Source organism: Vicugna pacos, chromosome 24 (assembly GCF_048564905.1).
Source record: "Vicugna pacos chromosome 24, VicPac4, whole genome shotgun sequence".
NCBI lineage: Eukaryota > Metazoa > Chordata > Mammalia > Artiodactyla > Camelidae > Vicugna > Vicugna pacos.
In genome coordinates, this window is record NC_133010.1 from 22226102 (window position 1) to 22238440 (window position 12339).

The 12339-nt window shown below is 34.6% G+C and overlaps 1 protein-coding gene across 1 annotated transcript in view; it reads left to right on the forward strand.

The window, feature by feature from the left end:
- The window catches only part of NDC80 (NDC80 kinetochore complex component), a 39125-nt gene that overhangs the window by 18288 nt on the left and 8498 nt on the right, over nt 1–12339 (forward strand). The window contains exons 12-14 of the mRNA XM_006205128.4: nt 2805–2957; nt 5954–6043; nt 11935–12027. Of these exons, the coding sequence (XP_006205190.1) occupies nt 2805–2957; nt 5954–6043; nt 11935–12027 (336 nt within the window). The remainder of the gene's footprint in view (nt 1–2804; nt 2958–5953; nt 6044–11934; nt 12028–12339) is intronic.

Sequence of the window (12339 nt, forward strand, 5' to 3'; positions counted from 1 at the left end):
CTCTAGTGACCTTCATCAGAACCAAATTACTTTACTTCGTTTTAATTTAATAGGTGGTACATTATCATTTTAGCCAACATTGTTGAGAAAATGTGCTTACTGACCATGTGAGTTTATAGATAATTAAACTTTATCCTTATTTTTACTGGCAATCTTTTATGAATGTTCTGTGCTTCTGCCTTGCTTAACTATATACTATTTATGCTTAAATGTAGCTCTCAGAAGACATGAATGTTTTCTTAATGATTCAGCATAATCATGAACATGACACCAATGTGTTCTAAAACAATAATGTAACAGGTTGTCTAGGGACATTTTCTCTATCAGATAGTTCCACAGTGATCCTGTCTGCTGCATACACTGTTTGCATTCCTAAGAAAACTTATATAAATTGACTTTTTTTTAAAGAAAAGGTAAGAAGGCATGTCTTTTAAAACGCTCTTTTTTTTTAATGGAGAAAAACAGACTAGAAAGTTTCAAACATAAGTTTTAGTTTGAAGTTTTTCACTCTAATTTCTTCAGTTTTGTTTGTTTATTGGCAGATGTAGTTCTAAAATTTAAACTTCACTGAGAAAAATTTAGTCTCTATCTTTTGCTCCTAAAGTAATGTTTTTTTTTTTTTAACCCTGTTACTTCCGGCACTTTCCTTAGTACGGTGTTTCTTATATATAAAGATCACCATTGTTAAAACAGAAAAAGTACTTTGAACAAAGCGGCTGTGTTTGCTTAAGGGAGCAGTGCTGGGTTTTCATCCTGATCACATTGTGAAGTGCGTTATAAGCATAATGCAAATATTTTCTTAGGTTTTAACTGTTTTACATAATTGAAAATCTGTATTTTACACACCTACGTATGTAATACTTAATATGGAATGGATAATTCAGTATGAGCAGTAAGTAGTATCTTCTTCTTTGGCCCTGTTTCACCATAGTTTTGCTCTGCCTTAACCATCTGTACTTGCTCATACTCCTGACCTGCTAAGTAACCTGCCCCTGTGCATTAAAAGGGAAAATAAATATTTATAAGAAATAGCCTGTGGTGGTGATCCAGAAAGTCTTTGAACCTAGAATTTGATAAACCTGTGTTTTAGCCCTGGGTTTGCCACCACACGTTCATGTGATCTCAGCATGTCCTCCAACTTCTCAGAGCCTCAGTTTCCTTATTTATAAAATGGAGTGTGGTTAGACTTGGTCAGTGGATCTGAAATGTTACCTCAAAAGATATTAATGAATAAATTTTATCTCTCAAGCACTGCGTGGGAAAGGGGAAGTTATGAATCTCTGGATTAGGTGAATTCTGTGTTTAATTAACTAAAACTATAAACTCTGGACACTGTTTCTGATTTGGAGTATCAGGCTGAAAGAAGAAAATTATCTGGGAAGTAGGTAAGCAGTGGCCTAATGAGAGGCCAGAGAAGGGCCATGAACGTGAGAAGAAAGCCTTAGGGTACTGAGTAGGTGAGATATTAAAGAACAGTAGCGGAATGCGGAAGTCCACCATAAACTTTCTGCCCGTGATATTTATTTCCAGACTGGTATTCCACATGCCACCTCTGACAGGAGGTATCCTTCAGAGATCTTTATTGAGATAAGACATTGAGGCTGCATCTAGACTTATCAGGAAAGAATGTGATGAATTTTCACTGTCTGGATTGGTTGTGGGAAGGCGAAATGAGCCTCACTCTCCCTGCAGTTAGGCATGATAAAGTGCATGGGCTTGTGAAAATTGTTTCATTAGAGAAATAAAATCCTAGTGAAGAACAGACAAAAACAACCCTAGCATCATTAATATAAGGACAAGTAGACCTACATACCTTAGTAGCCCCTAGAGAGCTACTATGTTACAAATTATAGTAGTTGAAATGATTTCCTGATCTATTAATAAGAAATCTTAAATTTAATATATATAAGTAATATTGCTTTTGAGAGCTGAGAAATGTTTGGAAATTACAGATTTTTTTAAACAGGTTCTGATGGGTACTTTACCATTCTTTTACTCAAAATATTCATTTTTATGGATTAATGACAGCAGCAAGAAACTAAGAATGTATTAAATAGAGGAAGCCTAGACTCTGCAATTCATTTATTTAATCAAATACCATGTATCTCCTCTACACCAAGCACTGTTCTAGGCGCTGAGGATGCAGCTTCTTTCATGGAGCTTGCATTCAAGTAATGGAGGTGAACAAGTAAATAATATATGTCAGATAGTAATTAGTGCTTTGAAGAAGTGTAAGTAAGAGGATAGAGAAATTGGGGGGGTTACATCATCACGAAGGCTTTCCCTCTAACATAATTTGAACAAAGCCTTGAAGAAGGGAAGGAGACCAGGAAATGTGGCATGTGTTACTAACATATTCTTATCAAAACAGTTGAAATAATATTTTAAGACTTAAATTACTACATTTCTCATTTTAGATAAATGACATGTTTTATTTTGTACATCAACAAAATTAAGGTTTGTTTGGTTTTGTTTCATAATGTCTCCATCTGGAACTTTAAAAAGTGAATTTTAGTTAATACCTAAATATGGACTATTCAAATTATTTGTCAGATAAATGGAAGAATAGGAGTACATTGCTTACTAATTAGTTATGGTCTTAAAACTATCCTACAATTTAGTGTGGATAAAATCTTTCAATCTTTATCTTTTAAAACTGCCATTCTTACTACCAAAAAATACTCAATTATCAACTAAAAAACATAATTTTTGTGTAAAACTTCAAAAACTGCCCATTGAAAACCATGTGGAATGGAGCTATTTTGGTTTTTTGTAACATTTCTTTTTGTGTTCTCTTCTTACAGATTGAAACACAATTAGCAGAATATCATAAGTTGGCTAGAAAATTAAAACTTATTCCTAAAGGTGCTGAGAATTCCAAAGGTTATGACTTTGAAATTAAGTTTAATCCTGAAGCTGGTGCCAACTGCCTTGTCAAATACAGAGCTCAAGTTTATGTACGTAATCGTGAGTACTTCAGGAGGTTTTTAAAGGATATGATTAATGTCTGGATCATATATTTACAAGAGTTTAAACTTAAGCATGTCCATAACTCAGGACTAAACATAGAAATACAACACTGAAACTTTTTGTCTTCTTTCTTCCTGGTAGTAGAAATCTCTCTATTGTACTTACTCTTCAAATTATAAAGCCTTGTCTTCTCTCTACATGCTTTATCTATTCAGCTATCCAATAAAAGATCTGATTACATATAAAATAGATGCCAAGATTATAAAGATAAAAAAAGAGCTGACCCTTGTTTTCAAGTTGCTGCTAGGGGAGAAAGACATAAAAATAAATGCTATACATGTATTTTATTAGTCTTTATAAGGTATGGTACCAAGATCAATTCTTCCCAGAATTAGGAGAAAAGAAAAGTCTCTGCAAAGATGGTAAAGCTGGAGTGAAATTTGAAAGATGAGATACTTATGGGGCTGGTCTGTGGGAAAGAGTTTCAGGCACAAGGACACACATGAAAGCATGAAATACAATAGAGCATTATGTAACACCAGCAGTCACTAATGAGAAAACTGCACAAAATTTTCAAATATGGCCAAGAATATAATTTGGGGAAGAAAATTTTTAATTCAAACTTCTTAATTATTCACAGATTTTAGTATTTTAGTGACTCCCCCAAAAAAGTCAATTTTCAAAATTTTTTTAAATTTTTTTTAAACATTATCTTTTTTGGGGGTGGACGGATTAGATTTATTTATTTTGTTATTTATTTATTTATTTTTAATTTTTTAGATTTTTTAATGGAGGTACTAGGGTTTGAACCTAGGACCTCCAGCATGCTAAGCATGTCCACTGAGCTATACCCTCCTCCATCAAAAAATGTCAAAATCTAAAGCCATGCAATTTTTTTCCCTTGAGAATCACTCATGTATTCCATAAATTACTTACTGAATACACACTATTTTCCTTACCAGCTAAGTGCTGGAGATGAAATACCTGGAAAGATACAATTCTTACTTTCACAGATTAGTTTACTGGTGGACAGACTTTGATTAAATAAAGCTAAACTCATTTTTAATAGAAAAAGATGCATCCAATAAACATTTAATCTTTTTCTGTATTGTTTCTCAACAATAGCTAGGTAGGTAGGCAGGCAGGCAGGCAAACAGGGTTTATTCACCTCTATTTTTAGTAGTTTGACATGGCTAATACAAGAATCAAATCACTGTAGAAAAGATTACCCAGTGCAAAAAGAATGTATATGCTCAGAAAAAGAAAGGAAGTATGTTCTTTGCTCTCTTACGTAATAATAGAATAATAAAAATAGAAATAACATCAAGAAAGTGCAACTCCAACTGTTGTAAGTAGTATGTGCAGAAAAGTTCTTAAAGAGATTAAAGAAGCCATTGCCTCTTTCAGAAAAGAGCAGCCAAAAGTAAACCTCAGCCATAACTCCAAAAGAGCTACTGAAAACATAGTAGTGTACAGGATTTTCTTTGGGAGTGTTGAAATTGTTCTAGAATGAGAGTGCACTTTGAGTGTACTAAATGCCCCTGAGTTATACACCTTAAAGGAGCAAATTTTATGTTAAATTCGTTTTAATTATTTCAGTTTAGGCCACCTCTCTTGCTCCCTCCTCTCTGGAGATGGCCCACACTCTGTCTATGTATCTGCTTTTAATTTAACCTGAGCACCCAACCCCTATACCTCATGGCCTTTCTCTTGCCTTTTGAAACAGCTTACACTCTTTGCAGTATGTATCTCTCTAAATAAATCTATCTTTACTCAAAAAAAAAGGTATTTCAGTTTAACCATTTTAAAGTGTGTTTCATCTCAACAACAACAAAAATAATAATGGGAAGCAATGAATACTGTTTGAAATAAAAATCAGTAGAAAAGAGCATAAATAAGAGAAATGCAAGCAGATAAGAGCTTCCAGTTGGTGAACATGTGGAGATGCAGGGAGAGTGGTACACCTAGAAAATATGGACTCTCCACACCCCTTCCCAAGTACCTTGCCCTGTCCATCTCTTCCATCTGGCTGTTCCTGAGTTCCATTTTTATTGAAATAAACTGGTAAATATTTGCCTATTTTGAACACCCATCTTGCTTTATTCGTGGATCAGCCCTCTCCCCCTGCTATCTCTCTGCAGTAGTATGTTGTTGGGGAGGGGGAAATTTTCCTTCTCCCAGACAGTTTTGGCAAGCCAGCCTGGAGAAATCACTGGCTGGAAAACTGCTTCCTCCTCCCCCTTTCCAAGAGTACTTCAGCTGAGAGATCTCGGGACATCTGACAACAGCAGGCAGAAGGTAAGATTTCTTACCATTTCGGCCTCCCAGATCTCTGACTGCAAGAAGGGAAAGTGATGATAGTCCCCTTTGCCTCAGTTTTGTTCTGAGTCCTGCCACAAGAACTTAAGCAGACTACAGGGGGAAATTTCCCTCTCCCTGACAATGTAGAGATCTTCCTCCTTCCTTTTTCAGCCTCAGTCCTACATTGTATGGCTAATTCAACCAGTCCCTGCTGATTAACATTTGCCATGTTTCAAGCCTTCTGCTATCACAACAGAGTTACAATGAAGAGCAAAAAATGAAGAAGAAAAATAAGCAGATAATTGTACGACTAAACAATAGAAAAGTATTGAGAAAAATTATTCATCTAGAGAGCACAGCATAAAAGTAAAACCCACATATAAATTGTTTTCAAGAAAGTTATTGCATTAAACTAAGTGTACTTATAAAATGTTTAAATAATAGCAGTGACTTTCCAGAAAAGAAGCAAATCTAAAATTTTGCAAGTATTCAAACCAAAAGCAAGTTATACTCCATAGTTAGAGAAGTTGCACTATAATTAGTTTTATTTTCTTATCGATGGTGTATTTAATTTAGATTAAAAATGCCATGGCTGTACTTTTTTTTTTCTCCAAAAGTTGCCTCATGAGAGAACTGTAATTACATATGTCATATGTAATCCATGTTCCCATGTATTTTATAGGTACCACTCAAGGAACTCTTAAACCAAACTGAAGAAGAAATTAATAAAGCTCTAAATAAAAAGATGGGGTTGGAGGATACTTTAGAACAAGTAAGTAATGAAACAGAGTCATTAAAAACAAACATTAGATTTTGTGGTTTCTAATTGCTAAGGGCTGAATTTCTAATATATTATGAAAAATAAGAGTTGGGTATACCTTTGACTTAGAAGCACTTGAAGTAATTTTTTAAGTAACTTAAACATCATTCTAAGCTTCATGTGTCATTGATGAAGTGATAAAACTGAGTAAAACTCCCTTTTCTCTTTTTCAAATGGAGAATTGCCTCCTTTATCTAATATGATTTAATTATATTAACTTAGTAATATTTCTTTTTATAGTAAAAGGGATTTGAGGTGGCTACTCTGAAAAGTAAGTACATATCATTTGGGGTTAGAAGCTAACTAGCTATGACAGATTAGGTCTTCCCTTTACCCAATTTTTCATTTAGGACCATGGAATTCAGAGGAATTCAAATTTAAATGTCTATCAAAGTCTATTTCCAAAAGTAGTTTCAGAAAGTTCCTGATTTTGAGATACTTGAAACATAATACCACAAATACCCCTGAGAGAGAATGCTATTGTATTTAACAACCTTTAGAGTAAGCATTGTTATCCTTGATTAAGAAAAGTGAGGAAGCTCCTTCTCCAATGGAAACAAAAGGTGCTGTTTATATAACACCAAACAATTAAAGGAAAGCCCTAGCTAATTCAAATCTTCAAAAACTATTGTGTTCTGGCAAACAGATTTCAAGATGTAAAAGAAATGCTATCTTTTCTGAGAACAAAAACATGTTTACATTTTTTCTTATCTGGAAATAAAATCTGTGCATTTCACAAATAATTCTGAAAGTAACCCATTTTTTTTTAATGTTAAAAAAATTTATCAAGACTTACTTTGCATTGGAAAGAATTTTTCCACTCTTCCCACAAATAGAAAAATTTGTTAGATAAGTGAAGAGTTTCCTGATACTATTGTTATTATAATTTGGGATTTCTACAAATTTAGGGGGTTTGTAGCTGACAGTATGGAAGGAAGATAGAAATCAGGACTGCTTTAACAGGTGTTCCACAGAGGTGGTAGTTATTTGAGGTAAAGTCTTTAGGCTGCTTCAGTTTAGTTTCTCTCTTTTATTGGAATGGGCAGTAAACCTGAAGACTCTCAAAAAGGTATGAATTTCAAGCAATAGGAACCTCCGGACTGAAGCGTATTTCAGACTGACTTGAAACTTTTTAAAGGCTCTAGGCAGGAAAATTTAGGCAGGGTGGGGAAGCAATTATAAAATGCCTACTATAGGCTAGACCCCATGTTAATATTCCAAAGATAAATATAACTAAAGTTTACATAAAATAGAAAGTCCCATTTGGAGAAAAAGACTGATATACGCAATTGTGCTAATCAGATTTGCATTTTTGAAAAACCCCTTTGGGCATAGGAAAAAATGACTTTGTGGGGTTAGGGTTAGTTAAGAAGTTAAGAAATTAAACCAAAGTATTAGAGTAGAAATAGAAGGAAGGGGACAGGTTTAAGAAATGTTAGAGATGCATTTCATGGCTGAATGTGAAAGGTAGGAAAGAAAGAAGTATCAACAGTGACTTCCATTTTTCTGGTGTGGTCAACCTAGAGGAGGAAAGATGAGTGCTGAGAGTGGGCGGGACGGCTGAAGGTGTCAAGCTTGCCGTCTATGGGACACAGACATCCAAAAGAAAGTTCAGGTGATAGATTCAGAACATAAGAGAGAGATTGTGTCTGAAAGTATAGATTTTAGGGTCTTCATACATACATGATCATTGAAGCCAGGGATGTGGCTGATATTTCTTAAGGAGGATGTGTAGAAGAAAATGGCAAAGGATTGGCAAAGAAAGAAAATTGTGGGAAAAGCACTTAGAAGAAGTAGACAAGATAATTAGAGAATAATTAGAAGACGATATGCTATGAAATCCAAAGTAGAGAGGACTTTTCAAGAAAGGAGTAATCCTAACTAAACTTATTGTGGTAAATATTTCACAGTATTTACACATATCAAATCATCATCCTGTACAACTTAAACCTAAACAGTGGCGTATGTCAATTATATCTCAAACTAGAAAAAAAAACGGGGTGATAAATGATGTAATATGCTTTAGAGAGTAAAAATGAAAACTATTTTTTTTATTTGACTAAGTTAAGATGGCATAAGGTAAAATAGCAATTTGAAATAGTAAAGGTTAAACAGAAATTAAAGATCAGAGTAATAAAATTAATCAATCTGATAAGTACTTTAAATTACCAAAACCATTCAAGAAAGAGCAGGAAAAAACAAAATGAGAAATGAATACACTATAAACACAGAAGGAATTTATTTGAATTGCAAAGTAACACAAAAATCTATCTTTAAAGAATTTTATTTGTAAGGCTAATGTAACTCTCATGCCACAACCTGACAAAGATACCACAAAAGAAGAAAATTAAGTTAATCACATCTATGAATGTAAGTGTAAAGTTTAAATTAAATATTAGCAACCAAGATTTATTTAGCAATTTTTTTTAAGAGTCTGCTCTCCATGTCTGTGCCATAATTAATGTTGGTAATACAGTATCTGCCTTTGTGAATTCTTATTTTGAGTGGGAAGGTGGACATGAAAACAATTACTTTCATCATGACATTTTTGGACTGCAAATACAGCGTGCTGTGAATTCTCATAATACATCTAACATAAGCACAAGTTTCCTTCTGAAGGACGTGGGAGCCTAGTTGTGAGTAACAAGTAGGAGTTGGCCATTAGATACATGGAAGGACACACATACACACACCGCTACCTCTCTGAAGGCCCAGGGACCAAAGAGCATGACATGTTAAAGAGTCACCATGAGAATAAGTAGGATCGGGAGAAGCCTGGAGAAACCAGAGCCTGATTCTGAAGAGGCTTATTTGTTCTTGCTTACTGGTTGAATTTTTATTCTGTAGGCAGTGGGGACCATTGAAGGTTTTTAACTCAGGAAATAAAAACTATGTATTTTAGTAAGCTCACAGTGTTGACGTTTTGAAGAGTAGCTTAGAGATACATGAGACTAGAGTCACACAGTTAAGAGACCTAACAGTATCTCGAGCCATAGGCTCAAGGACTCAAACCAAGGCTACTGCAGTGAGGATGGAGAAAAGAGATTTAATGATTGAAACAACGTAATTTAGTGGTCCACTTGGATGTGAAGGTTAAGGAAGAGAGAAATTAAGAATGTCCAGGTGTCCAGCTTTGGTATATGGTATTAAATAAAAATTATTTATGACACTTGTTAGCAATGGTAAGGCAGACTATTCAGTGGGGGCGGGGGTGGTTTTCTATTACAGTGGGATTTTGTAGCAGAGAAGAAAGATTGGGTTCAATTCCAAATATAGCAAAGAAAAGTGGGAATTTATAGCCAAGGAGCAGGGTAGGGATCAGTGGATGGAAAATTACTGAGAGGAAATATCAGGGATAAGGGGGGATTCTGGCTAAACCAACCTAACGGTTTCTTCTCGAGGCAGGCCAAGGTGATCAGACATCACCTGGGGCATGGTAGAGGATAAAGAACCTGATCAGATATTCGGTATCGGGGGATTCTGGTTAAACTGACTTAGTAGGATTCTTGCTTAAAATTGGATAATACAGAGACAAACGTGAAAGCCCACGAGTCAGCCTAATTAAGAGTTCAGATCATCCTGAGTAGTTTGGTCAAAGAGATATTCTTTGTCAGTGGTAAGGTTCTAAAACCTTGATATAGAATACAAAGAAGGGTGTAGAACAGAGGATTTCAGACTGGGATATGCTTAATTTCAGGCCTCAAAGTGGAGAATATTCAGTGGGCAATTGGACTTTGGAGACATATAGATAGAGATATTTTTAGCATACGTATAATTAAATCCAGGAGATTTCCCAGGTGTGAGAATGAGAGAGCGCTCTCCCAAGTGAGCACATGAGAATACAGCCTAGATGAAAATCCTGGGAGAACATCCACATCCAAAGTATAAGCAGAGAAAGAGAAATATATATGAATTAGAAGCACCGAACCTCCCAAGACTTAATGAGGAAACCAGGAGTTTCCATGGTCTTATCAGTAACTACAAATGTCACTCAGATTAAGTCTAAAAGGTGATGGTTAACTCTCGTAATTAAGGTGTTCCTGGTGCCATTTGCAAAAGCAATTTCATGAACCAGAGGAGCCAGAAAGCATATTACTGTGGATTGAAGTTTGAATGGTAAGAGAGGAAGATACTGTAATCGAAATAGACTATTTTTCATGGACTACTACAAATCTGACCATTACAAATGTTTGAATCTAAGGAAAGGAGATGGAACAGTAGCTAGGAAGTGGTGTATGAAAAATTTTTTGGGTTTTGTGATTTTGTTTTGTTTTTTAATGTGGGATGGTGTTGTTCGGTTTTAAAGATGAGGGAGAGAGTTCAAGGGAAAGAGTTCGGTAAATAAATAAATAAAATTAGGAACAAAAGGCACTGATGGATTTGAATGTGGTCCATGAAGAAATATAAAGGCATGGGACCCAGAGAAGAGCTGGAGGGGTTACTTTTCTTCATGAAGAAAATGTGTACCCTGCATCCTGACACTGGAAGGAAGAAGGAAACGTCCTGTGTTAGTTGGCTGGTTGATTCGTTGGTTGAAGGCAAGAAGTGATGGAATAGTGGCTTCTGTCTTCTCAGTTATAGAAGGAAAAAATAACCTAAATAAAGTAACTAATGATATCATTTTTGCTTATAAGCAGCTTAAGAGCACAAGAAAGAGAGAGGGAAAGAAAGAAGGAAGGAGGAAGGAAGGAAGAATGCCAAATAGTAGTTCTTTGGGGCTGCAGAACTACTTATTGGTGATTATTGTTTTCTTTAGTTCTTCCCGTTTACCACAATGGAAATAGGTACTTTTGTTGTCAGGGGAAAAAAGTGTTTAACTGATAAAACTTTAGTAAAGCTGACATAGAAAATAGAGCTGCTCGGATATAAGTAAACACATTTGATCAACCATGAGGACCTAGTGTCCTGAACTTACTGAAGGTGAATTTAATGAAACAATTTGTTTAACTTAGTAACTACTTCAGAAGTAATATATCTTTAGACTGTAAGCCAAGTTTAAACTTTTAGTAACTCTAGTCTTTAAAATTCGAAAGGCATGTGGTATAGAAAAACTCCTTGGAGTTAGTTTTGAGTTCTGGGCATATGCTAGTTGCATGATCCTGAGTAAACAGCATTCTTCCTAGCCTCACTTCTCACTTGTAGAGTAGGAAAGGAACATCCCTCACAGGAGACTTTGGATGATTGAATGAGAAATACTATATGCAAGTTTCCTTTTACAGAAAGATGTAAATTTATTTATATATTTTACTATTTATTATTTATTACTATTTTCTACTTCCTGTTGGAAATATCCTCTTGGTCCAGGTAAAAAACATTCTGTATTAGTTACTGGTATTAACTGGTATCAGCACCTGTCAACAGGAAATGAACTTAAGGAACATATTCTTTTTTTTTTTTTCCCTCAGTTTTGGTTTCAGCAGACCTTAAGGCTCAAGCTTTAACAAGATTAAATGCAGTTACCTTATTACTGTTTGTAATAATGCATTGACTTTAACCAATTAGCAAACATCAAATAAAATCAATATGAATGGTTCTCTTTAACATCCCAGGAAGTAAACACACAAATGGAAGCTAGATCACTAACTGAAGTAGATAAATAAAGCAAGGCTTCAAAACAAGAGAGCAAAACAATTTATATTTATTAATTAATATAAAAATATTGATAGCATATGTATTATCTACATAATATGTATATGAGAGCTTAAAAAGCGCTCTCACTGCTACCAGTAGAAAAACAGATATTGGTATCTTTATTTTGCTGAGAATTATTCCAGATTTTTTCATTTATTAAAAAATGTTTGATGTATAGTTATGATTTCTCAACCAAAGTTTTATTCCCCAAGTTAAATACAATGATAACAGAAAGCAGGAGAAGTGTACGAACTCTCAAAGAAGAAGTTCAAAAGCTGGATGATCTTTATCAACAAAAAGTTAAGGTAAGAATTTTGCCACAGTTTGTATAGATTAGCCAAAGCCATGTCATGATTGATGGACTAGGCACCTATTCTGACATCAAACTGAAATCTTTAAGCTACATCCTGTAACTTGTACTTTAGTTTAATCTCCTTATCCAGAGTTTATTATAAGTAATTATTTTGTTCTTCTAAAGAACTTATTTATGGAATTGGGCTGTTTCACCATAGAATATGTTTACTATTCCATTAATATTTTATACTTGCGGAGTTTTTTTTTTTAATATATTTGGGGCAGGGGGAAATGAGGTTTATTTATTTACTTATTTTAATGGA